We start from the raw sequence: 25,644 nt of genomic DNA, 5'->3' as shown, positions 1-25,644 counted from the left end.
TTGTTTTGTTTTTTAGACTGAATGAACATGTATCACTTCATGTTTTTTAGAGACAGATCCAATGGACTGATGGCTCATTATTTGATTACACCTCCTGGCATGAAGGTTTTTCTTTTTTGCACATTTTCAGGCTATGGAAAATGGAAGGATGCCAAATGCTCAAAGGAGAATTATTTTGTGTGTGCAAAGGAGATGTGATCATCACCAGCTGATTGCCTTAACAATAATAGCAGGTGGAGCAGTGTGTTTGAGGATCTCTTTTTTTTTTTTTGCATCACAGAAATGCTTCTTAATCTCTGGCAATAAATGCTTCAGACACTGCTTCGTTTGTGAGTTGTTGTTTTTTAGTTCTGTTAAAGGCTCAAAAGAAGCTGTGAAAGAACGACTGATCTCAAACATGATGATAGCATTCAGTTAGCATTATCATTATTGTATTATTTACAAAGTCTCTAAGTTCTCCATTACTGGCCTCAATGCAAACACTGCATCTGTGAGGGGCCTGACATTTCATAAGTACACAAAACGTGTTTGCATTGGAGGTGGAATCTCTGTAAACGGTGAAACCCCGCCCTCATGTGGCTTTAAAAGGATCGAGCATCAAGTTAGAATGAACAAAAAGTGAATTCCATAAAGCCTTCGAGGAACCACATGGGGGTTTGTTTGTTAATTTAGTCAAAAGAGTTGAAATTTCTCCCTCTAATGTCCTTTACCATTGAAGAAAACAGAGTTCAAACTTGTATGATCGACATAAATAATCATAATTGGTCAATAATTAAAAGTCATCAATAATCAAAGTATGAATAGATGAGGCAGAGGGGAAACAGAAGTTGGAAAACAGAAGAAATAGCAAACATTTCCATTGGAGAACATCTTGGAAGGCGTGTTTTTTTTCCAGATCGATCATATTGAGAATAATGAAAAAAGAGACTCTGTGATTAGATGAGCTAAAAAAAGAAGCTAAAATTAAATAAGAAGAGCTACAAAACAGGAGCAAGAAAGTGCACTTCTTCTCACATGAAATTAATTTCAATATGCAATTCTTGTTGTTTGTCTTAGTCCTTAACTAAAAAGTCATCTGATGATATTGGCAGGACATCAGCAGGTCTTCAGGGCACGACCGTTTGCTTTAAATGTGAGAGAACGAGCCCTCAGATCATCAGTCAGAGGAGCAGTGAGAAACAGAACACACCAGCGGTGAGTTGCTTTTCCTTTCTGCCTCTTTTATATGATACAAATAATAATACATTGCATTATTACATTATTATATGAAGATGCTGCATCTGATCTCATTTATTTGATCACTTAATTCTCCCTCTGGCTTCCAGGTCGGTAGTGCTGTCCGAGTTATTGATCCCTGAGCCATGCGTCCTGCTGTGGGAGCTGCTGCCCTGCTGTTGGTGTGCTGTCTGGCCACCGTGAGAGGTAGACTCATGGATGCAGATATGATCAATGATCAATGAGCTATAGAAAAGAAATCTGTTCACGAGACATGTTTTCACAGCCGACAGTTGTAAACGACCACCTAAGGAATGCGGAGACGGATGGAGACGCATTGATATGAATCGCTGCGCTAAATTCTTCAAAGAGCTGCACACCTTCAGTGAGGCAGAGGTGAGACAAACGCTCACAAACATCAGGGAAGGATAATGAATATTAATTTGTACAAATGTGATGAAGTAAAGCTGAAGACTATAATTCTGGCTTCTCCTTTTCTTTTCAGAACCGCTGTCACGCCTTAGAAAGCGACCTGGTGTCCGTGCACAACATTTATGAGCTGGTCAATGTCCTTTGTTTGACCATCATTTCCAAGAAGCCTCGCAGGCCTATTTGGATTGGAGCCAAATTATCAAGCGATCAGGTAAGTCTGGCAGGAAGCAGGCGAGAGGGTTGGGATCGTATGCGTCATGATGGATGGTGTTTTTTATTTTTGCTTGCAAATGCAAGTTTCGAGTTCAGACTGAATGCACAGTAGACGTTTTGTCCACTTAAAACAGATACGAGAGAAACTCGAGGGAGTCTATACTTCTGCATGTGCCATTGTTATTAAAACCTGTATGCTTGGAAGGAAGATCGTTTTGTGAATTGTCCATGCCTTTTGCCTCGTAGCATATTTTGGACGATACCAGACGCAAAGACGTAAACGGTCTTCATCATTAGCGCAGACATGATCTTTAGAGAATACACAAAAAACCATAAAGCATGTTAAATGGTGGAGTATGCGTCACATGTATCACTTCATGTTTTTCAGAGACAGATCCAATGGACTGATGGCTCTTTGTTTGATTACGCCTTCTGGGATAAAGGTGAACCAAACAATGTTGATAACATGGAAGAATGCATTGAAATGAGCGTCAAAAGTAAATCAAAAGAAAAAGCTGGAAGAGGTAACGGTTGATAAACTACCGACAGGCTGTTTCCATAGTAACTTCTGACACTAATGAGTCCCGTTTTTCTTTTTTGCACATTTTCAGGATATGGACGATGGAAGAATGCAAAATGCTCAAAGGAGAATTATTTTGTGTGTGCAAAGGAGATGTGATCATCACCAGCTGATTGCCTTAACAATAATAGCAGGTGGAGCAGTGTGTTTGAGCATCTCTTTTTTTTTTTGTTGCATCACAGAAATGCTTCTTAATCTCTGGCAATAAATGCTTCAGACACTGCTTCGTTTGTGAGTTGTTGTTTTTTAGTTCTGTTAAAGGCTCAAAAGAAGCTGTGAAAGAACGACTGATCTCAAACATGATGATAGCATTCAGTTAGCATTATCATTATTGTATTATTTACAAAGTCTCTAAGTTCTCCATTACTGGCCTCAATGCAAACACTGCATCTGTGAGGGGCCTGACATTTCATAAGTACACAAAACATGTTTGCATTGGAGGTTGAATCTCTGTAAATGGTGAAACCCCGCCCTCATGTGGCTTTAAAAGGATCGAGCATCAAGTTATAATGAACAAAAAGTGAATTCCATAAAGCCTTCGAGGAACCACATGGGGGTTTGTTTGTTAATTTAGTCAAAAGAGTTGACATTTCTCCCTCTAATGTCCTTTACCGTTGAAGAAAACAGAGTTCAAACTTGTATGATCGACATAAATAATAATAATTGGTCAATAATTAAAAGTCATCAATAATCAAAGTATGAATAGATGAGGCAGAGGGGAAACAGAAGTTGGAAAACAGAAGAAATAGCAAACATTTCCATTGGAGAACATCTTGGAAGGCGGTTTTTTTTTCCAGATCGATCATATTGAGAATAATGAAAAAAGAGACTCTGTGATTAGATGAGCTAAAAAAATAAGCTAAAATTAAATAAGAAGAGCTACAAAACAGGAGCAAGAACGTGCACTTCTTCTCACATAAAATTAATTTCAATATGCAATTCTTGTTGTTTGTCTTAGTCCTTAACTAAAAAGTCATCTGATGATATTGGCAGGACATCAGCAGGTCTTCAGGGCACGACCGTTTGCTTTAAATGTGAGAGAACGAGCCCTCAGATCATCAGTCAGAGGAGCAGTGAGAAACAGAACACACCAGCGGTGAGTTGCTTTTCCTTTCTGCCTCTTTTATATAATACAAATAATAATATATTGCATTATTACATTATTATATGAAGATGCTGCATCTGATCTCATTTATTTGATCACTTAATTCTCCCTCTGGCTTCCAGGTCCGTAGTGCTGTCCGAGTTATTGATCCCTGAGCCATGCGTCCTGCTGTGGGAGCTGCTGCCCTGCTGTTGGTGTGCTGTCTGGCCACCGTGAGAGGTAGACTCATGGATGGAGATATGATCAATGATCAATGAGCTATAGAAAAGAAATCTGTTCACGAGACATGTTTTCACAGCCAACATATGTAACCAACCTGACGAATGCGGAGACGGATGGATCCGCATTGCTCAGAATCGCTGCGCTAAATACTTCAAAGAGCTGCACACCTTCAGTGAGGCAGAGGTGAGACAAACACTAACAAACATCAGGGAAGGATAATGAATATTAATTTGTACAAATGTGATGAAGTAAAGCTGAAGACTATAATTCTGGCTTCTCCTTTTTTTTCAGGACCGCTGTCACGCCTTAGAAAGCGACCTGGTGTCCGTGCACAACATTGATGAGATGTTCAATGTCCTTTGTTTGACCTTCATTTTCAACAAGCTTCGCAGGCCTATTTGGATTGGAGCAAAATTATCAAGCGATCAGGTAAGTCTGGCAGGAAGCAGGCGAGAGGGTTGGGATCGTATGCGTAATGATGGATGGTGTTTTTTATTTTTGCTTGCAAATGCAAGTTTCGAGTTTAGACTGAATGAACAGTAGACGTTTTGTCCACTTAAAACAGATACGAGAGAAACTCGAGGGAGTCTATACTTCTGCATGTGCCATTGTTATTAAAACCTGTATGCTTGGAAGGAAGATCGTTTTGTGAATTGTCCATGCCTTTTGCCTCGTAGCATATTTTGGACGATACCAGACGCAAAGACGTAAACGGTCTTCATCATTAGCGCAGACATGATCTTTAGAGAATACACAAAAAACCATAAAGCATGTTAAATGGTGGAGTATGCGTCACATGTATCACTTCATGTTTTTCAGAGACAGTTCCAATGGACTGATGGCTCTTTGTTTGATTACGCCTTCTGGGATAAAGGTGAACCAAACAATGTTGATAACATGGAAGAATGCATTGAAATGGACGTCAAAAGTAAGTCAAAAGAAAAAGCTGGAAGAGGTAACGGTTGATAAACTACCGACAGGCTGTTTCCATAGTAACTTGTGACACTAATGAGTCCCGTTTTTCTTTTTTGCACATTTTCAGGATATGGACAATGGAATAATGCAAAATGCTCAAAGGAGAATTATTTTGTGTGTGAAAAGGAGATGTGATCATCACCAGCTGATTGCCTTAACAATAATAGCAGGTGGAGCAGTGTGTTTGAGCATCTCTTTTTTTTTTTTTGCATCACAGAAATGCTTCTTAATCTCTGGCAATAAATGCTTCAGACACTGCTTCGTTTGTGAGTTGTTGTTTTTTAGTTCTGTTAAAGGCTCAAAAGAAGCTGTGAAAGAACGACTGATCTCAAACATGATGATAGCATTCAGTTAGCATTATCATTATTGTATTATTTACAAAGTCTCTAAGTTCTCCATTACTGGCCTCAATGCAAACACTGCATCTGTGAGGGGCCTGACATTTCATAAGTACACAAAACGTGTTTGCATTGGAGGTTGAATCTCTGTAAATGGTGAAACCCCGCCCTCATGTGGCTTTAAAAGGATCGAGCATCAAGCTAGAATGAACAAAAAGTGAATTCCATAAAGCCTTCGAGGAACCACATGGGGGTTTGTTTGTTAATTTAGTCAAAATAGTTGAAATTTCTCCCTCTAATGTCCTTTACCGTTGAAGAAAACAGAGTTCAAACTTGTATGATCGACATAAATAATCATAATTGGTCAATAATTAAAAGTCATCAATAATCAAAGTATGAATAGATGAGGCAGAGGGGAAACAGAAGTTGGAAAACAGAAGAAATAGCAAACATTTCCATTGGAGAACATCTTGGAAGGAGATTTATTTTGCCAGATCGACCATATCGAGTGATTCTCTTTCAGAAGAAGAATGTTTGAGACAGAGTTGGTGAAAAAAGAGACTCAGTGAAGAAGAGCTACAAAACAGGAGCAAGAAAGTGCACTTCTTCTCACATAAAATTAATTTCAATATGCAATTCTTGTTGATTGTCTTTGTTCTTAACTAAAATGTCATCTGATGATATTGGCAGGACATCAGCAGGTCTTCAGGGCACGACCGTTTGCTTTAAATGTGAGAGAACGAGCCCTCAGATCATCAGTCAGAGGAGCAGTGAGAAACAGAACACACCAGCGGTGAGTTGCTTTTCCTTTCTGCCTCTTTTATATGATACAAATAATAATACATTGCATTATTACATTATTATATGAAGATGCTGCATCTGATCTCATTTATTTGATCACTTAATTCCCCCTCTGGCTTCCAGGTCCGTAGTGCTGTCAGAGTTATTGATCCCTGAGCCATGCGTCCTGCTGTGGGAGCTGCTGCCCTGCTGTTGGTGTGCTGTCTGGCCACCGTGAGAGGTAGACTCATGGATGCAGATATGATCAATGATCAATGAGCTATAGAAAAGAAATCTGTTCACAAGACATGTTTTCACAGCCAACATATGTAACCAACTTCATAAATGCGGAGACGGATGGAGCCGCATTGCTACGAATCGCTGCGCTAAATACTTCAAAGAGCTGCACACCTTCAGTGAGGCAGAGGTGAGACAAACGCTCACAAACATCAGGGAAGGATAATGAATATTAATTTGTACAAATGGGATGAAGTAAAGCTGAAGACTATAATTCTGGCTTCTCCTTTTCTTTTCAGAACCGCTGTCACGCCTTAGAAAGCGACCTGGTGTCCATGCACAACATTGATGAGATGTTCAATGTCTTTTGTTTGACCTTCACTATGGACAGGGCTCCCAATCCTATTTGGATTGGAGCAAAATTATCAAGCGATCAGGTAAGTCTGGCAGGAAGCAGGCGAGAGGGTTGGGATCGTATGCGTCATGGTGGATGGTGTTTTTTATTTTTGCTTGAAAATGCAAGATTCGAGTTTAGACTGAATGAACAGTAGACGTTTTGTCCACTTAAAACAGATACGAGAGAAACTCGGGGGAGTGTATACTTCTGCATGTGCCATTGTTATTAAAACCTGTATGCTTGGAAGGAAGATCGTTTTGTGAATTGTCCATGCCTTTTGCCTCGTAGCATATTTTGGACGATACCAGACGCAAAGACGTAAACGGTCTTCATCATTAGCGCAGACATGATCTTTAGAGAATACACAAAAAACCATAAAGCATGTTAAATGATGGAGTATGCGTCACATGTATCACTTCATGTTTTTCAGAGACAGTTCCAATGGACTCTTGGCTCTTTGTTTGATTACGCCTTCTGGGATAAAGGTGAACCAAACAATGTTGATAACATGGAAGAATGCATTGAAATGGACGTCAAAAGTAAGTCAAAAGAAAAAGCTGGAAGAGGTAACGGTTGATAAACTACCGACAGGCTGTTTCCATAGTAACTTGTGACACTAATGAGTCCCGTTTTTCTTTTTTGCACATTTTCAGGATATGGACAATGGAATAATGCAAAATGCTCAAAGGAGAATTATTTTGTGTGTGAAAAGGAGATGTGATCATCACCAGCTGATTGCCTTAACAATAATAGCAGGTGGAGCAGTGTGTTTGAGCATCTCTTTTTTTTTTTTTGCATCACAGAAATGCTTCTTAATCTCTGGCAATAAATGCTTCAGACACTGCTTCGTTTGTGAGTTGTTGTTTTTTAGTTCTGTTAAAGGCTCAAAAGAAGCTGTGAAAGAACGACTGATCTCAAACATGATGATAGCATTCAGTTAGCATTATCATTATTGTATTATTTACAAAGTCTCTAAGTTCTCCATTACTGGCCTCAATGCAAACACTGCATCTGTGAGGGGCCTGACATTTCATAAGTACACAAAACGTGTTTGCATTGGAGGTTGAATCTCTGTAAATGGTGAAACCCCGCCCTCATGTGGCTTTAAAAGGATCGAGCATCAAGTTAGAATGAACAAAAAGTGAATTCCATAAAGCCTTCGAGGAACCACATGGGGGTTTGTTTGTTAATTTAGTCAAAAGAGTTGAAATTTCTCCCTCTAATGTCCTTTACTGTTGAAGAAAACAGAGTTCAAACTTGTATGATCGACATAAATAATCATAATTGGTCAATAATTAAAAGTCATCAATAATCAAAGTATGAATAGATGAGGCAGAGGGGAAACAGAAGTTGGAAAACAGAAGAAATAGCAAACATTTCCATTGGAGAACATCTTGGAAGGAGATTTATTTTGCCAGATCGACCATATCGAGTGATTCTCTTTCAGAAGAAGAATGTTTGAGACAGAGTTGGTGAAAAAAGAGACTCAGTGAAGAAGAGCTACAAAACAGGAGCAAGAAAGTGCACTTCTTCTCACATAAAATTAATTTCAATATGCAATTCTTGTTGATTGTCTTTGTTCTTAACTAAAATGTCATCTGATGATATTGGCAGGACATCAGCAGGTCTTCAGGGCACGACCGTTAGCTGAAAATGTGAGAGAACGAGCCCTCAGAGGAGCAGTGAGTTGCTTTTCCTTTCTGCCTCTTTTATATGATACAAATAATAATATATTGCATTATTACATTATTATATTAAGATGCTGCATCTGATCTCATTTATTTGATCACTTAATTCCCCCTCTGGCTTCCAGGTCCGTAGTGCTGTCAGAGTTATTGATCCCTGAGCCATGCGTCCTGCTGTGGGAGCTGCTGCCCTGCTGTAGGTGTGCTGTCTGGCCACCGTGAGAGGTCGACTCATGGATGCAGATATGATCAATGATCAATGATCAATAGAAACAAAATCTGTTTATGAGACCATTATTATTATTGTTTCCACAGCCGGGTACGACAATGGCATATGTAACCGACCTGAGAAATGCGAAGACCGATGGATCCGCATTGCTATGAATCGCTGCGCTAAATACTTCAAAGAGCTGCACACCTTCAGTGAGGCAGAGGTGAGACAAACACTAACAAACATCAGGGAAGGATAATTAATATTAATTTGTACAAATGTGATGAAGTAAAGCTGAAGACTATAATTCTGGCTTCTCCTTTTTTTTTCAGGACCGTTGTCACGCCTTAGAAAGCGACCTGGTGTCCCTGCACACCAATGTTGAGATGTTCAATGTCCTTTGTTTGACCTTCACTATGAACAGGGCTCCCAATCCTATTTGGATTGGAGCAAAATTATCAAGCGATCAGGTAAGTCTGGCAAGAAGCAGGCGAGAGGGTTGGGATCGTATGCGTAATGGTGGATGGGTTTTTTGTTTTGTTTTTTAGACTGAATGAACATGTATCACTTCATGTTTTTCAGAGACAGTTCCAATGGACTGATGGCTCTTTGTTTGATTACGCCTTCTGGCATGAAGGTGAACCAAACAATGTTGATAACATGGAAGAATGCATTGAAATGAACTTCAAAAGTAAGTCAAAAGAAAAAGCTGAAAGAGGTAACGGTTGATGAACTACCGACAGGCTGTTTCCATAGTAACTTGTGACACTAATGAGTCCCGTTTTTCTTTTTTGCACATTTTCAGGATATGGAAAATGGAATGATGCCAAATGCTCAAAGGAGAATTATTTTGTGTGTGCAAAGGAGATGTGATCATCACCAGCTGATTGCCTTAACAATAATAGCAGGTGGAGCAGTGTGTTTGAGCATCTCTTTTTTTTTTTTTTGCATCACAGAAATGCTTCTTAATCTCTGGCAATAAATGCTTCAGACACTGCTTCGTTTGTGAGTTGTTGTTTTTTAGTTCTGTTAAAGGCTCAAAAGAAGCTGTGAAAGAACGACTGATCTCAAACATGATGATAGCATTCAGTTAGCATTATCATTATTGTATTATTTACAAAGTCTCTAAGTTCTCCATTACTGGCCTCAATGCAAACACTGCATCTGTGAGGGGCCTGACATTTCATAAGTACACAAAACGTGTTTGCATTGGAGGTGGAATCTCTGTAAACGGTGAAACCCCGCCCTCATGTGGCTTTAAAAGGATCGAGCATCAAGTTAGAATGAACAAAAAGTGAATTCCATAAAGCCTTCGAGGAACCACATGGGGGTTTGTTTGTTAATTTAGTCAAAAGAGTTGAAATTTCTCCCTCTAATGTCCTTTACCATTGAAGAAAACAGAGTTCAAACTTGTATGATCGACATAAATAATCATAATTGGTCAATAATTAAAAGTCATCAATAATCAAAGTATGAATAGATGAGGCAGAGGGGAAACAGAAGTTGGAAAACAGAAGAAATAGCAAACATTTCCATTGGAGAACATCTTGGAAGGCGTGTTTTTTTTCCAGATCGATCATATTGAGAATAATGAAAAAAGAGACTCTGTGATTAGATGAGCTAAAAAAAGAAGCTAAAATTAAATAAGAAGAGCTACAAAACAGGAGCAAGAAAGTGCACTTCTTCTCACATGAAATTAATTTCAATATGCAATTCTTGTTGTTTGTCTTAGTCCTTAACTAAAAAGTCATCTGATGATATTGGCAGGACATCAGCAGGTCTTCAGGGCACGACCGTTTGCTTTAAATGTGAGAGAACGAGCCCTCAGATCATCAGTCAGAGGAGCAGTGAGAAACAGAACACACCACCGGTGAGTTGCTTTTCCTTTCTGCCTCTTTTATATGATACAAATAATAATACATTGCATTATTACATTATTATATGAAGATGCTGCATCTGATCTCATTTATTTGATCACTTAATTCCCCCTCTGGCTTCCAGGTCCGTAGTGCTGTCCGAGTTATTGATCCCTGAGCCATGCGTCCTGCTGTGGGAGCTGCTGCCCTGCTGTTGGTGTGCTGTCTGGCCACCGTGAGAGGTAGACTCATGGATGCAGATATGATCAATGATCAATGAGCTATAGAAAAGAAATCTGTTCACGAGACATGTTTTCACAGCCGACAGATGTAAACGACTTAAGGAATGCGGAGACGGATGGAGCCGCATTGCTCAGAATCGCTGCGCTAAATTCCCCCAAGAGCTGCACACCTTCAGTGAGGCAGAGGTGAGACAAACGCTAACAAACATCAGGGAAGGATAATGAATATTAATTTGTACAAATGTGATGAAGTAAAGCTGAAGACTATAATTCTGGCTTCTCCTTTTCTTTTCAGAACCGCTGTCACGCCTTAGAAAGCGACCTGGTGTCCGTGCACAACATTTATGAGATGGTCAATGTCCTTTGTTTGACCATCATTTTCAAGAAGCTTCGCAGGCCTATTTGGATTGGAGCCAAATTATCAAGCGATCAGGTAAGTCTGGCAGGAAGCAGGCGAGAGGGTTGGGATCGTATGCGAAATGATGGATGGTGTTTTTTATTTTTGCTTGCAAATGCAAGATTCGAGTTTAGACTGAATGAACAGTAGACGTTTTGTCCACTTAAAACAGATACGAGAGAAACTCGAGGGAGTGTATACTTCTGCATGTGCCATTGTTATTAAAACCTGTATGCTTGGAAGGAAGATCGTTTTGTGAATTGTCCATGCCTTTTGCCTCGTAGCATATTTTGGACGATACCAGACGCAAAGACGTAAACGGTCTTCATCATTAGCGCAGACATGATCTTTAGAGAATACACAAAAAACCATAAAGCATGTTAAATGGTGGAGTATGCGTCACATGTATCACTTCATGTTTTTCAGAGACAGTTCCAATGGACTGATGGCTCTTTGTTTGATTACGCCTTCTGGGATGAAGTTGAACCAAACAATGTTGATAACATGGAAGAATGCATTGAAATGAACGTCAAAAGTAAGTCAAAAGAAAAAGCTGGAAGAGGTAACGGTTGATAAACTACCGACAGGCTGTTTCCATAGTAACTTGTGACACTAATGAGTCCCGTTTTTCTTTTTTGCACATTTTCAGGATATGGACGATGGAAAAATGCAAAATGCTCAAAGGAGAATTATTTTGTGTGTGCAAAGGAGATGTGATCATCACCAGCTGATTGCCTTAACAATAATAGCAGGTGGAGCAGTGTGTTTGAGGATCTCTTTTTTTTTTTTTTGCATCACAGAAATGCTTCTTAATCTCTGGCAATAAATGCTTCAGACACTGCTTCGTTTGTGAGTTGTTGTTTTTTAGTTCTGTTAAAGGCTCAAAAGAAGCTGTGAAAGAACGACTGATCTCAAACATGATGATAGCATTCAGTTAGCATTATCATTATTGTATTATTTACAAAGTCTCTAAGTTCTCCATTACTGGCCTCAATGCAAACACTGCAACTGTGAGGGGCCTGACATTTCATAAGTACACAAAACGTGTTTGCATTGGAGGTTGAATCTCTGTAAATGGTGAAACCCCGCCCTCATGTGGCTTTAAAAGGATCTAACATCAAGTTAGAATGAACAAAAAGTGAATTCCATAAAGCCTTCTAGGAACCACATGGGGGTTTGTTTGTTAATTTAGTCAAAAGAGTTGAAATTTCTCCCTCTAATGTCCTTTACCATTGAAGAAAACAGAGTTCAAACTTGTATGATCGACATAAATAATCATAATTGGTCAATAATTAAAAGTCATCAATAATCAAAGTATGAATAGATGAGGCAGAGGGGAAACAGAAGTTGGAAAACAGAAGAAATAGCAAACATTTCCATTGGAGAACATCTTGGAAGGCGGGTTTTTTTTCCAGATCGATCATATTGAGAATAATGAAAAAAGAGACTCTGTGATTAGATGAGCTCAAAAAAGAAGCTAAAATTAAATAAGAAGAGCTACAAAACAGGAGCAAGAAAGTGCACTTCTTCTCACATAAAATTAATTTCAATATGCAATTCTTGTTGATTGTCTTTGTTCTTAACTAAAAAGTCATCTGATGATATTGGCAGGACATCAGCAGGTCTTCAGGGAACGACCGTTAGCTGAAAATGTGAGAGAACGAGCCCTCAGATCATCAGTCAGAGGAGCAGTGAGAAACAGAACACACCAGCGGTGAGTTGCTTTTCCTTTCTGCCTCTTTTACATGATACAAATAATAATACATTGCATTATTACATTATTATATGAAGATGCTGCATCTGATCTCATTTATTTGATCACTTAATTCTCCCTCTGGCTTCCAGGTCCGTAGTGCTGTCCGAGTTATTGATCCCTGAGCCATGCGTCCTGCTGTGGGAGCTGCTGCCCTGCTGTTGGTGTGCTGTCTGGCCACCGTGAGAGGTAGACTCATGGATGCAGATATGATCAATGATCAATGAGCTATAGAAAAGAAATCTGTTCACGAGACATGTTTTCACAGCCAACATATGTAACCAACTTCATAAATGCGAAGGCGGATGGATCCGCATTGCTACGAATCGCTGCGCTAAATACTTCAAAGAGCTGCACACCTTCAGTGAGGCAGAGGTGAGACAAACGCTCACAAACATCAGGGAAGGATAATGAATATTAATTTGTACAAATGTGATGAAGTAAAGCTGAAGACTATAATTCTGGCTTCTCCTTTTCTTTTCAGAACCGCTGTCACGCCTTAGAAAGCGACCTGGTGTCCGTGCACAACATTTATGAGATGTTCAATGTCCTTTGTTTGACCATCATTTCCAAGAAGTTTCGCAGGCCTATTTGGATTGGAGCCAAATTATCAAGCGATCAGGTAAGTCTGGCAGGAAGCAGGCGAGAGGGTTGGGATCGTATGCGTAATGATGGATGGTGTTTTTTATTTTTGCTTGCAAATGCAAGATTCAAGTTTAGACTGAATGAACAGTAGACGTTTTGTCCACTTAAAACAGATACGAGAGAAACTCGAGGGAGTGTATACTTCTGCATGTGCCATTGTTATTAAAACCTGTATGCTTGGAAGGAAGATCGTTTTGTGAATTGTCCATGCCTTTTGCCTCGTAGCATATTTTGGACGATACCAGACGCAAAGACGTAAACGGTCTTCATCATTAGCGCAGACATGATCTTTAGAGAATACACAAAAAACCATAAAGCATGTTAAATGGTGGAGTATGCGTCACATGTATCACTTCATGTTTTTCAGAGACAGTTCCAATGGACTGATGGCTCTTTGTTTGATTACGCCTTCTGGGATGAAGTTGAACCAAACAATGTTGATAACATGGAAGAATGCATTGAAATGAACGTCAAAAGTAAGTCAAAAGAAAAAGCTGGAAGAGGTAACGGTTGATAAACTACCGACAGGCTGTTTCCATAGTAACTTGTGACACTAATGAGTCCCGTTTTTTATTTTTGCACATTTTCAGGATATGGACAATGGAAGAATGCAAAATGCTCAAAGGAGAATTATTTTGTGTGTGCAAAGGAGATGTGATCATCACCAGCTGATTGCCTTAACAATAATAGCAGGTGGAGCAGTGTGTTTGAGGATCTCTTTTTTTTTTTTTTGCATCACAGAAATGCTTCTTAATCTCTGGCAATAAATGCTTCAGACACTGCTTCGTTTGTGAGTTGTTGTTTTTTAGTTCTGTTAAAGGCTCAAAAGAAGCTGTGAAAGAACGACTGATCTCAAACATGATGATAGCATTCAGTTAGCATTATCATTATTGTATTATTTACAAAGTCTCTAAGTTCTCCATTACTGGCCTCAATGCAAACACTGCATCTGTGAGGGGCCTGACATTTCATAAGTACACAAAACGTGTTTGCATTGGAGGTGGAATCTCTGTAAACGGTGAAACCCCGCCCTCATGTGGCTTTAAAAGGATCGAGCATCAAGCTAGAATAAACAAAAAGTGAATTCCATAAAGCCTTCGAGGAACCACATGGGGGTTTGTTTGTTAATTTAGTCAAAAGAGTTGAAATTTCTCCCTCTAATGTCCTTTACCATTGAAGAAAACAGAGTTCAAACTTGTATGATCGACATAAATAATCATAATTGGTCAATAATTAAAAGTCATCAATAATCAAAGTATGAATAGATGAGGCAGAGGGGAAACAGAAGTTGGAAAACAGAAGAAATAGCAAACATTTCCATTGGAGAACATCTTGGAAGGCGGGTTTTTTTTCCAGATCGATCATATTGAGAATAATGAAAAAAGAGACTCTGTGATTAGATGAGCTAAAAAAAGAAGCTAAAATTAAATAAGAAGAGCTACAAAACAGGAGCAAGAAAGTGCACTTCTTCTCACATGAAATTAATTTCAATATGCAATTCTTGTTGTTTGTCTTAGTCCTTAACTAAAAAGTCATCTGATGATATTGGCAGGACATCAGCAGGTCTTCAGGGCACGACCGTTTGCTTTAAATGTGAGAGAACGAGCCCTCAGATCATCAGTCAGAGGAGCAGTGAGAAACAGAACACACCAGCGGTGAGTTGCTTTTCCTTTCTGCCTCTTTTATATGATACAAATAATAATACATTGCATTATTACATTATTATATGAAGATGCTGCATCTGATCTCATTTATTTGATCACTTAATTCCCCCTCTGGCTTCCAGGTCCGTAGTGCTGTCAGAGTTATTGATCCCTGAGCCATGCGTCCTGCTGTGGGAGCTGCTGCCCTGCTGTTGGTGTGCTGTCTGGCCACCGTGAGAGGTAGACTCATGGATGCAGATATGATCAATGATCAATGAGCTATAGAAAAGAAATCTGTTCACGAGACATGTTTTCACAGCCAACATATGTAACCAACTTCATAAATGCGAAGGCGGATGGATCCGCATTGCTACGAATCGCTGCGCTAAATACTTCAAAGAGCTGCACACCTTCAGTGAGGCAGAGGTGAGACAAACGCTCACAAACATCAGGGAAGGATAATGAATATTAATTTGTACAAATGGGATGAAGTAAAGCTGAAGACTATAATTCTGGCTTCTCCTTTTCTTTTCAGAACCGCTGTCACGCCTTAGAAAGCGACCTGGTGTCCATGCACAACATTGATGAGATGTTCAATGTCTTTTGTTTGACCTTCACTATGGACAGGGCTCCCAATCCTATTTGGATTGGAGCAAAATTATCAAGCGATCAGGTAAGTCTGGCAGGAAGCAGGCGAGAGGGTTGGGATCGTATGCGTCATGGTGGATGGTGTTTTTTATTTTTGCTTGAAAATGCAAGATTCGAGTTTAGACTGAATGAACAGTAGACGTTTTGTCCACTTAAAACAGATACGAGAGAAACTCGAGGGAGTGTATACTTCTGCATGTGCCATTGTTATTAAAACCTGTATGCTTGGAAGGAAGATCGTTTTGTGAATTGTCCATGCCTTTTGCCTCGTAGCATATTTTGGACGATACCAGACGCAAAGACGTAAACGGTCTTCATCATTAGCGCAGACATGATCTTTAGAGAATACACAAAAAACCATAAAGCATGTTAAATGATGGAGTATGCGTCACATGTATCACTTCATGTTTTTCAGAGACAGATCCAATGGACTGATGGCTCTTTGTTTGATTACGCCTTCTGGGATAAAGGTGAACCAAACAATGTTGATAACATGGAAGAATGCATTGAAATGGACGTCAAAAGTAAGTCAAAAGAAAAAGCTGGAAGAGGTAACGGTTGATAAACTACCGACAGGCTGTTTCCATAGTAACTTGTGACACTAATGAGTCCCGTTTTTCTTTTTTGCACATTTTCAGGATATGGACAATGGAATAATGCAAAATGCTCAAAGGAGAATTATTTTGTGTGTGAAAAGGAGATGTGATCATCACCAGCTGATTGCCTTAACAATAATAGCAGGTGGAGCAGTGTGTTTGAGCATCTCTTTTTTTTTTTTTGCATCACAGAAATGCTTCTTAATTTCTGGCAATAAATGCTTCAGACACTGCTTCGTTTGTGAGTTGTTGTTTTTTAGTTCTGTTAAAGGCTCAAAAGAAGCTGTGAAAGAACGACTGATCTCAAACATGATGATAGCATTCAGTTAGCATTATCATTATTGTATTATTTACAAAGTCTGTAAGTTCTCCATTACTGGCCTCAATGCAAACACTGCATCTGTGAGGGGCCTGACATTTCATAAGTACACAAAACGTGTTTGCATTGGAGGTTGAATCTCTGTAAATGGTGAAACCCCGCCCTCATGTGGCTTTAAAAGGATCGAGCATCAAGTTAGAATGAACAAAAAGTGAATTCCATAAAGCCTTCGAGGAACCACATGGGGGTTTGTTTGTTAATTTAGTCAAAAGAGTTGAAATTTCTCCCTCTAATGTCCTTTACCGTTGAAGAAAACAGAGTTCAAACTTGTATGATCGACATAAATAATCATAATTGGTCAATAATTAAAAGTCATCAATAATCAAAGTATGAATAGATGAGGCAGAGGGGAAACAGAAGTTGGAAAACAGAAGAAATAGCAAACATTTCCATTGGAGAACATCTTGGAAGGAGATTTATTTTGCCAGATCGACCATATCGAGTGATTCTCTTTCAGAAGAAGAATGTTTGAGACAGAGTTGGTGAAAAAAGACACTCAGTGAAGAAGAGCTACAAAACAGGAGCAAGAAAGTGCACTTCTTCTCACATAAAATTAATTTCAATATGCAATTCTTGTTGATTGTCTTTGTTCTTAACTAAAATGTCATCTGATGATATTGGCAGGACATCAGCAGGTCTTCAGGGCACGACCGTTAGCTGAAAATGTGAGAGAACGAGCCCTCAGAGGAGCAGTGAGTTGCTTTTCCTTTCTGCCTCTTTTATATGATACAAATAATAATACATTGCATTATTACATTATTATATGAAGATGCTGCATCTGATCTCATTTATTTGATCACTTAATTCTCCCTCTGGCTTCCAGATCCGTAGTGCTGTCAGAGTTATTGATCCCTGAGTCATGCGTCCTGCTGTGGGAGCTGCTGCCCTGCTGTAGGTGTGCTGTCTGGCCACCGTGAGAGGTAGACTCATGGATGCAGATATGATCAATGATCAATGATCAATAGAAACAAAATCTGTTTATGAGACCATTATTATTATTGTTTCCACAGCCGGGTACGACAATGGCATATGTAACCCACCTGAGGCATGCAGAGACGGATGGAGCTGCATTGATATGAATCGCTGCGCTATATACTTCAAAGAGCTGCACACCTTCAGTGAGGCAGAGGTGAGACAAACACTAACAAACATCAGGGAAGGATAATGAATATTAATTTGTACAAATGTGATGAAGTAAAGCTGAAGACTATAATTCTGGCTTCTCCTTTTTTTTTCAGGACCACTGTCACGCCTTAGAAAGCGACCTGGTGTCCGTGCACAACAATGATGAGATGTTCAATGTCCTTTGTTTGACCTTCACTATGAACAGGGCTCCCAATCCTATTTGGATTGGAGCAAAATTATCAAGCGATCAGGTAAGTCTGGCAGGAAGCAGGCGAGAGGGTTGGGATCGTATGCGTAATGGTGGATGGGTTTTTTGTTTTGTTTTTTAGACTGAATGAACATGTATCACTTCATGTTTTTTAGAGACAGATCCAATGGACTGATGGCTCATTATTTGATTACACCTCCTGGCATGAAGGTTTTTCTTTTTTGCACATTTTCAGGCTATGGAAAATGGAAGGATGCCAAATGCTCAAAGGAGAATTATTTTGTGTGTGCAAAGGAGATGTGATCATCACCAGCTGATTGCCTTAACAATAATAGCAGGTGGAGAAGTGTGTTTGAGGATCTCTTTTTTTTTTTTTGCATCACAGAAATGCTTCTTAATCTCTGGCAATAAATGCTTCAGACACTGCTTCGTTTGTGAGTTGTTGTTTTTTAGTTCTGTTAAAGGCTCAAAAGAAGCTGTGAAAGAACGACTGATCTCAAACATGATGATAGCATTCAGTTAGCATTATCATTATTGTATTATTTACAAAGTCTCTAAGTTCTCCATTACTGGCCTCAATGCAAACACTGCATCTGTGAGGGGCCTGACATTTCATAAGTACACAAAACGTGTTTGCATTGGAGGTGGAATCTCTGTAAACGGTGAAACCCCGCCCTCATGTGGCTTTAAAAGGATCGAGCATCAAGTTAGAATGAACAAAAAGTGAATTCCATAAAGCCTTCGAGGAACCACATGGGGGTTTGTTTGTTAATTTAGTCAAAAGAGTTGAAATTTCTCCCTCTAATGTCCTTTACCATTGAAGAAAACAGAGTTCAAACTTGTATGATCGACATAAATAATCATAATTGGTCAATAATTAAAAGTCATCAATAATCAAAGTATGAATAGATGAGGCAGAGGGGAAACAGAAGTTGGAAAACAGAAGAAATAGCAAACATTTCCATTGGAGAACATCTTGGAAGGCGTGTTTTTTTTCCAGATCGATCATATTGAGAATAATGAAAAAAGAGACTCTGTGATTAGATGAGCTAAAAAAAGAAGCTAAAATTAAATAAGAAGAGCTACAAAACAGGAGCAAGAAAGTGCACTTCTTCTCACATGAAATTAATTTCAATATGCAATTCTTGTTGTTTGTCTTAGTCCTTAACTAAAAAGTCATCTGATGATATTGGCAGGACATCAGCAGGTCTTCAGGGCATGACCGTTTGCTTTAAATGTGAGAGAACGAGCCCTCAGATCATCAGTCAGAGGAGCAGTGAGAAACAGAACACACCAGCGGTGAGTTGCTTTTCCTTTCTGCCTCTTTTATATGATACAAATAATAATACATTGCATTATTACATTATTATATGAAGATGCTGCATCTGATCTCATTTATTTGATCACTTAATTCTCCCTCTGGCTTCCAGGTCGGTAGTGCTGTCCGAGTTATTGATCCCTGAGCCATGCGTCCTGCTGTGGGAGCTGCTGCCCTGCTGTTGGTGTGCTGTCTGGCCACCGTGAGAGGTAGACTCATGGATGCAGATATGATCAATGATCAATGAGCTATAGAAAAGAAATCTGTTCACGAGACATGTTTTCACAGCCGACAGATGTAACCAACCTGACGAATGCGGAGACGGATGGGGCCGCATTGATATGAATCGCTGCGCTAAATTCTTCAAAGAGCTGCACACCTTCAGTGAGGCAGAGGTGAGACAAACGCTCACAAACATCAGGGAAGGATAATGAATATTAATTTGTACAAATGTGATGAAGTAAAGCTGAAGACTATAATTCTGGCTTCTCCTTTTCTTTTCAGAACCGCTGTCACGCCTTAGAAAGCGACCTGTTGTCCGTGCACAACATTTATGAGATGGTCAATGTCCTTTGTTTGACCATCATTTCCAAGAAGCCTCACAGGCCTATTTGGATTGGAGCCAAATTATCAAGCGATCAGGTAAGTCTGGCAGGAAGCAGGCGAGAGGGTTGGGATCGTATGCGTCATGGTGGATGGTGTTTTTTATTTTTGCTTGCAAATGCAAGTTTCGAGTTCAGACTGAATGAACAGTAGACGTTTTGTCCACTTAAAACAGATACGAGAGAAACTCGAGGGAGTCTATACTTCTGCATGTGCCATTGTTATTAAAACCTGTATGCTTGGAAGGAAGATCGTTTTGTGAATTGTCCATGCCTTTTGCCTCGTAGCATATTTTGGACGATACCAGACGCAAAGACGTAAACGGTCTTCATCATTAGCGCAGACATGATCTTTAGAGAATACACAAAAAACCATAAAGCATGTTAAATGGTGGAGTATGCGTCACATGTATCACTTCATGTTTTTCAGAGACAGATCCAATGGACTGATGGCTCTTTGTTTGATTACGCCTTCTGGGATAAAGGTGAACCAAACAATGTTGATAACATGGAAGAATGCATTGAAATGAACTTCAAAAGTAAGTCAAAAGAAAAAGCTGGAAGAGGTAACGGTTGATGAACTACCGACAGGCTGTTTCCATAGTAACTTGTGACACTAATGAGTCCCGTTTTTCTTTTTTGCACATTTTCAGGATATGGACAATGGAAGAATGCAAAATGCTCAAAGGAGAATTATTTTGTGTGTGCAAAGGAGATGTGATCATCACCAGCTGATTGCCTTAACAATAATAGCGGGTGGAGCAGTGTGTTTGAGCATCTCTTTTTTTTTTTTTGCATCACAGAAATGCTTCTTAATCTCTGGCAATAAATGCTTCAGACACTGCTTCGTTTGTGAGTTGTTGTTTTTTAGTTCTGTTAAAGGCTCAAAAGAAGCTGTGAAAGAACGACTGATCTCAAACATGATGATAGTATTCAGTTAGCATTATCATTATTGTATTATTTACAAAGTCTCTAAGTTCTCCATTACTGGCCTCAATGCAAACACTGCAACTGTGAGGGGCCTGACATTTCATAAGTACACAAAACGTTTTTGCATTGGAGGTTGAATGTCTGTAAATGGTGAAACCCCGCCCTCATGTGGCTTTAAAAGGATCGAGCATCAAGTCAGAATGAACAAAAAGTGAATTCCATAAAGCCTTCGAGGAACCACATGGGGGTTTGTTTGTTAATTTAGTCAAAAGAGTTGAAATTTCTCCCTCTAATGTCCTTTACCATTGAAGAAAACAGAGTTCAAACTTGTATGATCGACATAAATAATCATAATTGGTCAATAATTAAAAGTCATCAATAATCAAAGTATGAATAGATGAGGCAGAGGGGAAAAAGAAGTTGGAAAACAGAAGAAATAGCAAACATTTCCATTGGAGAACATCTTGGAAGGAGATTTATTTTGCCAGATCGAGCATATCGAGTGATTCTCTTTCAGAAGAAGAATGTTTGAGACAGAGTTGGTGAAAAAAGAGACTCAGTGAAGAAGAGCTACAAAACAGGAGCAAGAACGTGCACTTCTTCTCACATAAAATTAATTTCAATATGCAATTCTTGTTGATTGTCTTTGTTCTTAACTAAAATGTCATCTGATGATATTGGCAGGACATCAGCAGGTCTTCAGGGCACGACCGTTTGCTTTAAATGTGAGAGAACGAGCCCTCAGAGGAGCAGTGAGTTGCTTTTCCTTTTTGCCTCTTTTATATGATACAAATAATAATATATTGCATTATTACATTATTATATGAAGATGCTGCATCTGATCTCATTTATTTGATCACTTAATTCCCCCTCTGGCTTCCAGGTCCGTAGTGCTGTCAGAGTTATTGATCCCTGAGCCATGCGTCCTGCTGTGGGAGCTGCTGCCCTGCTGTTGGTGTGCTGTCTGGCCACCGTGAGAGGTAGACTCATGGATGCAGATATGATCAATGATCAATGAGCTATAGAAAAGAAATCTGTTCACGAGACATGTTTTCACAGCCGACATATGTAACCAACCTGACGAATGCGGAGACGGATGGAGCCGCATTGATATGAATCGCTGCGCTAAATACTTCAAAGAGCTGCACACCTTCAGTGAGGCAGAGGTGAGACAAACGCTCACAAACATCAGGGAAGGATAATGAATATTAATTTGTACAAATGTGATGAAGTAAAGCTGAAGACTATAATTCTGGCTTCTCCTTTTTTTTCAGGACCGCTGTCACGCCTTAGAAAGCGACCTGGTGTCCATGCACAACATTGACGAGATGTTCAATGTCCTTTGTTTGACCTTCATTTTCAACAAGCTTCGCAGGCCTATTTGGATTGGAGCCAAATTATCAAGCGATCAGGTAAGTCTGGCAGGAAGCAGGCGAGAGAGTTGGGATCGTATGCGTAATGATGGATGGTGTTTTTTGTTTTGTTTTTTAGACTGAATGAACATGTATCACTTCATGTTTTTTAGAGACAGATCCAATGGACTGATGGCTCATTATTTGATTACACCTCCTGGCATGAAGGTTTTTCTTTTTTGCACATTTTCAGGCTATGGAAAATGGAAGGATGCCAAATGCTCAAAGGAGAATTATTTTGTGTGTGCAAAGGAGATGTGATCATCACCAGCTGATTGCCTTAACAATAATAGCAGGTGGAGCAGTGTGTTTGAGCATCTCTTTTTTTTTTTTTTGCATCACAGAAATGCTTCTTAATCTCTGGCAATAAATGCTTCAGACACTGCTTCGTTTGTGAGTTGTTGTTTTTTAGTTCTGTTAAAGGCTCAAAAGAAGCTGTGAAAGAACGACTGATCTCAAACATGATGATAGCATTCAGTTAGCATTATCATTATTGTATTATTTACAAAGTCTCTAAGTTCTCCATTACTGGCCTCAATGCAAACACTGCATCTGTGAGGGGCCTGACATTTCATAAGTACACAAAACGTGTTTGCATTGGAGGTGGAATCTCTGTAAACGGTGAAACCCCGCCCTCATGTGGCTTTAAAAGGATCGAGCATCAAGTTAGAATGAACAAAAAGTGAATTCCATAAAGCCTTCGAGGAACCACATGGGGGTTTGTTTGTTAATTTAGTCAAAAGAGTTGAAATTTCTCCCTCTAATGTCCTTTACCATTGAAGAAAACAGAGTTCAAACTTGTATGATCGACATAAATAATCATAATTGGTCAATAATTAAAAGTCATCAATAATCAAAGTATGAATAGATGAGGCAGAGGGGAAACAGAAGTTGGAAAACAGAAGAAATAGCAAACATTTCCATTGGAGAACATCTTGGAAGGCGTGTTTTTTTTCCAGATCGATCATATTGAGAATAATGAAAAAAGAGACTCTGTGATTAGATGAGCTAAAAAAAGAAGCTAAAATTAAATAAGAAGAGCTACAAAACAGGAGCAAGAAAGTGCACTTCTTCTCACATGAAATTAATTTCAATATGCAATTCTTGTTGTTTGTCTTAGTCCTTAACTAAAAAGTCATCTGATGATATTGGCAGGACATCAGCAGGTCTTCAGGGCACGACCGTTTGCTTTAAATGTGAGAGAACGAGCCCTCAGATCATCAGTCAGAGGAGCAGTGAGAAACAGAACACACCAGCGGTGAGTTGCTTTTCCTTTCTGCCTCTTTTACATGATACAAATAATAATATATTGCATTATTACATTATTATATGAAGATGCTGCATCTGATCTCATTTATTTGATCACTTAATTCTCCCTCTGGCTTCCAGGTCCGTAGTGCTGTCCGAGTTATTGATCCCTGAGCCATGCGTCCTGCTGTGGGAGCTGCTGCCCTGCTGTTGGTGTGCTGTCTGGCCACCGTGAGAGGTAGACTCATGGATGCAGATATGATCAATGATCAATGAGCTATAGAAAAGAAATCTGTTCACGAGACATGTTTTCACAGCCAACATATGTAACCAACTTCATAAATGCGAAGGCGGATGGATCCGCATTGCTACGAATCGCTGCGCTAAATTCTTCAAAGAGCTGCACACCTTCAGTGAGGCAGAGGTGAGACAAACGCTCACAAACATCAGGGAAGGATAATGAATATTAATTTGTACAAATGTGATGAAGTAAAGCTGAAGACTATAATTCTGGCTTCTCATTTTTTTTCAGGACCGCTGTCACGCCTTAGAAAGCGACCTGGTGTCCGTGCACAACATTTATGAGATGTTCAATGTCCTTTGTTTGACCTTCATTTTCAACAAGCTTCGCAGGCCTATTTGGATTGGAGCCAAATTATCAAGTGATGAGGTAAGTCTGGCAGGAAGCAGGCGAGAGGGTTGGGATCGTATGCTTAATGGTGGATGGTGTTTTTTATTTTTGCTTGCAAATGCAAGTTTCGAGTTCAGACTGAATGCACAGTAGACGTTTTGTCCACTTAAAACAGATACGAGAGAAACTCGAGGGAGTGTATACTTCTGCATGTGCCATTGTTATTAAAACCTGTATGCTTGGAAGGAAGATCGTTTTGTGAATTGTCCATGCCTTTTGCCTCGTAGCATATTTTGGACGATACCAGACGCAAAGACGTAAACGGTCTTCATCATTAGCGCAGACATGATCTTTAGAGAATACACAAAAAACCATAAAGCATGTTAAATGGTGGAGTATGCGTCACATGTATCACTTCATGTTTTCCAGAGACAGTTCCAATGGACTGATGGCTCTTTATTTGATTACACCTACTGGTATGAAGGTGAACCAAACAATGTTGATAACATGGAAGAATGCGTCGAAATGAACTTCAAAAGTAAGTCAAAAGAAAAAGCTGGAAGAGATAACGGTCGATAAACTACCGACAGGCTGTTTCCATAGTAACTTGTGACGTTAATGAATCCCGTTTTATATGCGTGCACATTTTCAGTATTTGGAAGATGGAATGACGCAAGATGCTCAAAGAAGAATTATTTTGTGTGTGCAAAGGAGATGTGATCCTCACCAGCTGATTTTATTTTTTTTTTGCCTTAACAATAATAGCAGGTGGATCAGTGTGTTTGAGGCTCATTCATTCATTGTCCCAACCGCTTAATCCGTTATCGGGTCGCGGGCCAAGCTGGAGCCAATCCCAGCAGTCAATGGGCGAGAGGCGGGGGACACCCTGGACAAGCCGCCAGTTCATCGCAGGGCAACACAGAGACATACAACCAGCCACACACACTCACACCTAGGCTGCATGTGTTTGGTGGCGGGAGGAAGCCGGAGAACCCGGAGAGAACCCACGCAGACACGGGGAGAACATGCAAACTCCTCACAGAATGGCCACAAGTCGGAGACGAACCCACGGCCATCTCGCTGTGAGGCAACAGTGCTGACCACTGCGCCACCGAGCCACTGTTTGAGGCTCTCTTTTTTTATTTTTTTGCATCACAGAAATGCTTCTTAATAGACGGCAATAAATGCTTCAGACACTGCTTCGTTTGTGAATGTGTGTTTTTTTTTTTTTTTGTTCTGCAAAAGGCTCAACAGAAGCCGTGAAAGAACGACTGATCTCAAACATGATGATAGCATTCAGTTAGCATTATCCTTCTAATAACATTAGCCAGATGCTGACAATGCCCAAGTATCCATGTGATTTCAAATTGTGATGTATGAACTTATTTGGAGGCCAGGATCACTGTAAAATGGGTTGGTCTGATTTGTAAGTGTCCCAGATGTGTTGCTGTATAATGTGGACTTTATGCCCCACCCTGTGGATCCCTGCATGGACAGCACTGGGCGTGGTCCCAGACGCGATTCAGGTGTGGGAGCAGACGCACCTGCTGGTAATCACAGAGAGTGAGATAAAGGAGAGTGACGCACCAAAAAAATGAGCCCTTTAAATGCCCCTTATTTG

The 25,644-nt window shown here is 39.8% G+C and overlaps 8 protein-coding genes and 1 pseudogene across 8 annotated transcripts; all 9 read left to right on the top strand.

The window, feature by feature from the left end:
• The first annotated feature begins 1,163 nt into the window (after nucleotides 1-1,163).
• On the top strand, nucleotides 1,164-2,663 carry LOC137911628 (C-type isolectin Sp-CL4-like). The gene is made up of 6 exons (XM_068756011.1): nucleotides 1,164-1,194; nucleotides 1,326-1,422; nucleotides 1,502-1,611; nucleotides 1,721-1,858; nucleotides 2,249-2,384; nucleotides 2,472-2,663. The coding sequence occupies exons 2-6, from the start codon at nucleotides 1,362-1,364 to the stop codon at nucleotides 2,537-2,539; spliced, it is 513 nt and encodes a 170-aa protein (XP_068612112.1). The 5' UTR covers nucleotides 1,164-1,194; nucleotides 1,326-1,361; the 3' UTR covers nucleotides 2,540-2,663.
• Nucleotides 2,664-3,508: 845 nt separating this feature from the next.
• LOC137911636 (C-type isolectin Sp-CL4-like) lies at nucleotides 3,509-4,994 on the top strand. Its single transcript, XM_068756021.1, has 6 exons — nucleotides 3,509-3,536; nucleotides 3,668-3,764; nucleotides 3,844-3,950; nucleotides 4,059-4,196; nucleotides 4,587-4,695; nucleotides 4,810-4,994. Exons 2-6 carry the CDS (start codon nucleotides 3,704-3,706, stop codon nucleotides 4,875-4,877), a joined length of 483 nt encoding a protein of 160 aa, XP_068612122.1. The 5' UTR covers nucleotides 3,509-3,536; nucleotides 3,668-3,703; the 3' UTR covers nucleotides 4,878-4,994.
• An 849-nt stretch (nucleotides 4,995-5,843) lies between these two features.
• LOC137911637 (C-type isolectin Sp-CL4-like) lies at nucleotides 5,844-7,328 on the top strand. Its single transcript, XM_068756022.1, has 6 exons — nucleotides 5,844-5,873; nucleotides 6,005-6,101; nucleotides 6,181-6,287; nucleotides 6,397-6,534; nucleotides 6,925-7,033; nucleotides 7,148-7,328. Exons 2-6 carry the CDS (start codon nucleotides 6,041-6,043, stop codon nucleotides 7,213-7,215), a joined length of 483 nt encoding a protein of 160 aa, XP_068612123.1. The 5' UTR covers nucleotides 5,844-5,873; nucleotides 6,005-6,040; the 3' UTR covers nucleotides 7,216-7,328.
• Nucleotides 7,329-8,343: 1,015 nt separating this feature from the next.
• LOC137911642 (C-type isolectin Sp-CL4-like) lies at nucleotides 8,344-9,263 on the top strand. The gene is given in 5 exon segments (XM_068756026.1): nucleotides 8,344-8,404; nucleotides 8,495-8,613; nucleotides 8,723-8,860; nucleotides 8,973-9,081; nucleotides 9,196-9,263. Coding segments are annotated over 5 exon segments (495 nt in total).
• A 968-nt stretch (nucleotides 9,264-10,231) lies between these two features.
• LOC137911640 (C-type isolectin Sp-CL4-like) lies at nucleotides 10,232-11,719 on the top strand. The gene is made up of 6 exons (XM_068756024.1): nucleotides 10,232-10,260; nucleotides 10,392-10,488; nucleotides 10,568-10,674; nucleotides 10,784-10,921; nucleotides 11,312-11,420; nucleotides 11,535-11,719. The coding sequence occupies exons 2-6, from the start codon at nucleotides 10,428-10,430 to the stop codon at nucleotides 11,600-11,602; spliced, it is 483 nt and encodes a 160-aa protein (XP_068612125.1). The 5' UTR covers nucleotides 10,232-10,260; nucleotides 10,392-10,427; the 3' UTR covers nucleotides 11,603-11,719.
• A 3,188-nt stretch (nucleotides 11,720-14,907) lies between these two features.
• LOC137911593 (C-type isolectin Sp-CL4-like) lies at nucleotides 14,908-16,377 on the top strand. Its single transcript, XM_068755977.1, has 6 exons — nucleotides 14,908-14,938; nucleotides 15,070-15,166; nucleotides 15,246-15,352; nucleotides 15,462-15,599; nucleotides 15,990-16,098; nucleotides 16,213-16,377. Exons 2-6 carry the CDS (start codon nucleotides 15,106-15,108, stop codon nucleotides 16,278-16,280), a joined length of 483 nt encoding a protein of 160 aa, XP_068612078.1. The 5' UTR covers nucleotides 14,908-14,938; nucleotides 15,070-15,105; the 3' UTR covers nucleotides 16,281-16,377.
• A 1,031-nt stretch (nucleotides 16,378-17,408) lies between these two features.
• LOC137911750 (galactose-specific lectin nattectin-like) lies at nucleotides 17,409-20,590 on the top strand (annotated as a pseudogene).
• A 1,061-nt stretch (nucleotides 20,591-21,651) lies between these two features.
• Nucleotides 21,652-22,232, top strand: LOC137911749 (C-type isolectin Sp-CL4-like). Its single transcript, XM_068756130.1, has 4 exons — nucleotides 21,652-21,712; nucleotides 21,792-21,898; nucleotides 22,007-22,144; nucleotides 22,224-22,232. Exons 1-4 carry the CDS (start codon nucleotides 21,652-21,654, stop codon nucleotides 22,230-22,232), a joined length of 315 nt encoding a protein of 104 aa, XP_068612231.1.
• Nucleotides 22,233-23,569: 1,337 nt separating this feature from the next.
• LOC137911748 (C-type isolectin Sp-CL4-like) lies at nucleotides 23,570-25,621 on the top strand. The gene is made up of 5 exons (XM_068756129.1): nucleotides 23,570-23,630; nucleotides 23,743-23,816; nucleotides 23,925-24,062; nucleotides 24,453-24,561; nucleotides 25,521-25,621. The coding sequence occupies exons 1-5, from the start codon at nucleotides 23,570-23,572 to the stop codon at nucleotides 25,619-25,621; spliced, it is 483 nt and encodes a 160-aa protein (XP_068612230.1).
• The last annotated feature ends 23 nt before the right edge of the window (nucleotides 25,622-25,644 follow it).

This window comes from Brachionichthys hirsutus, chromosome 23 (genome assembly GCF_040956055.1).
Source record: "Brachionichthys hirsutus isolate HB-005 chromosome 23, CSIRO-AGI_Bhir_v1, whole genome shotgun sequence".
Classification (NCBI taxonomy): Eukaryota; Metazoa; Chordata; class Actinopteri; order Lophiiformes; family Brachionichthyidae; genus Brachionichthys; species Brachionichthys hirsutus.
Note: the sequence above shows the minus strand (reverse complement) of the source record. Positions and strands in the feature narration are given on the sequence as shown.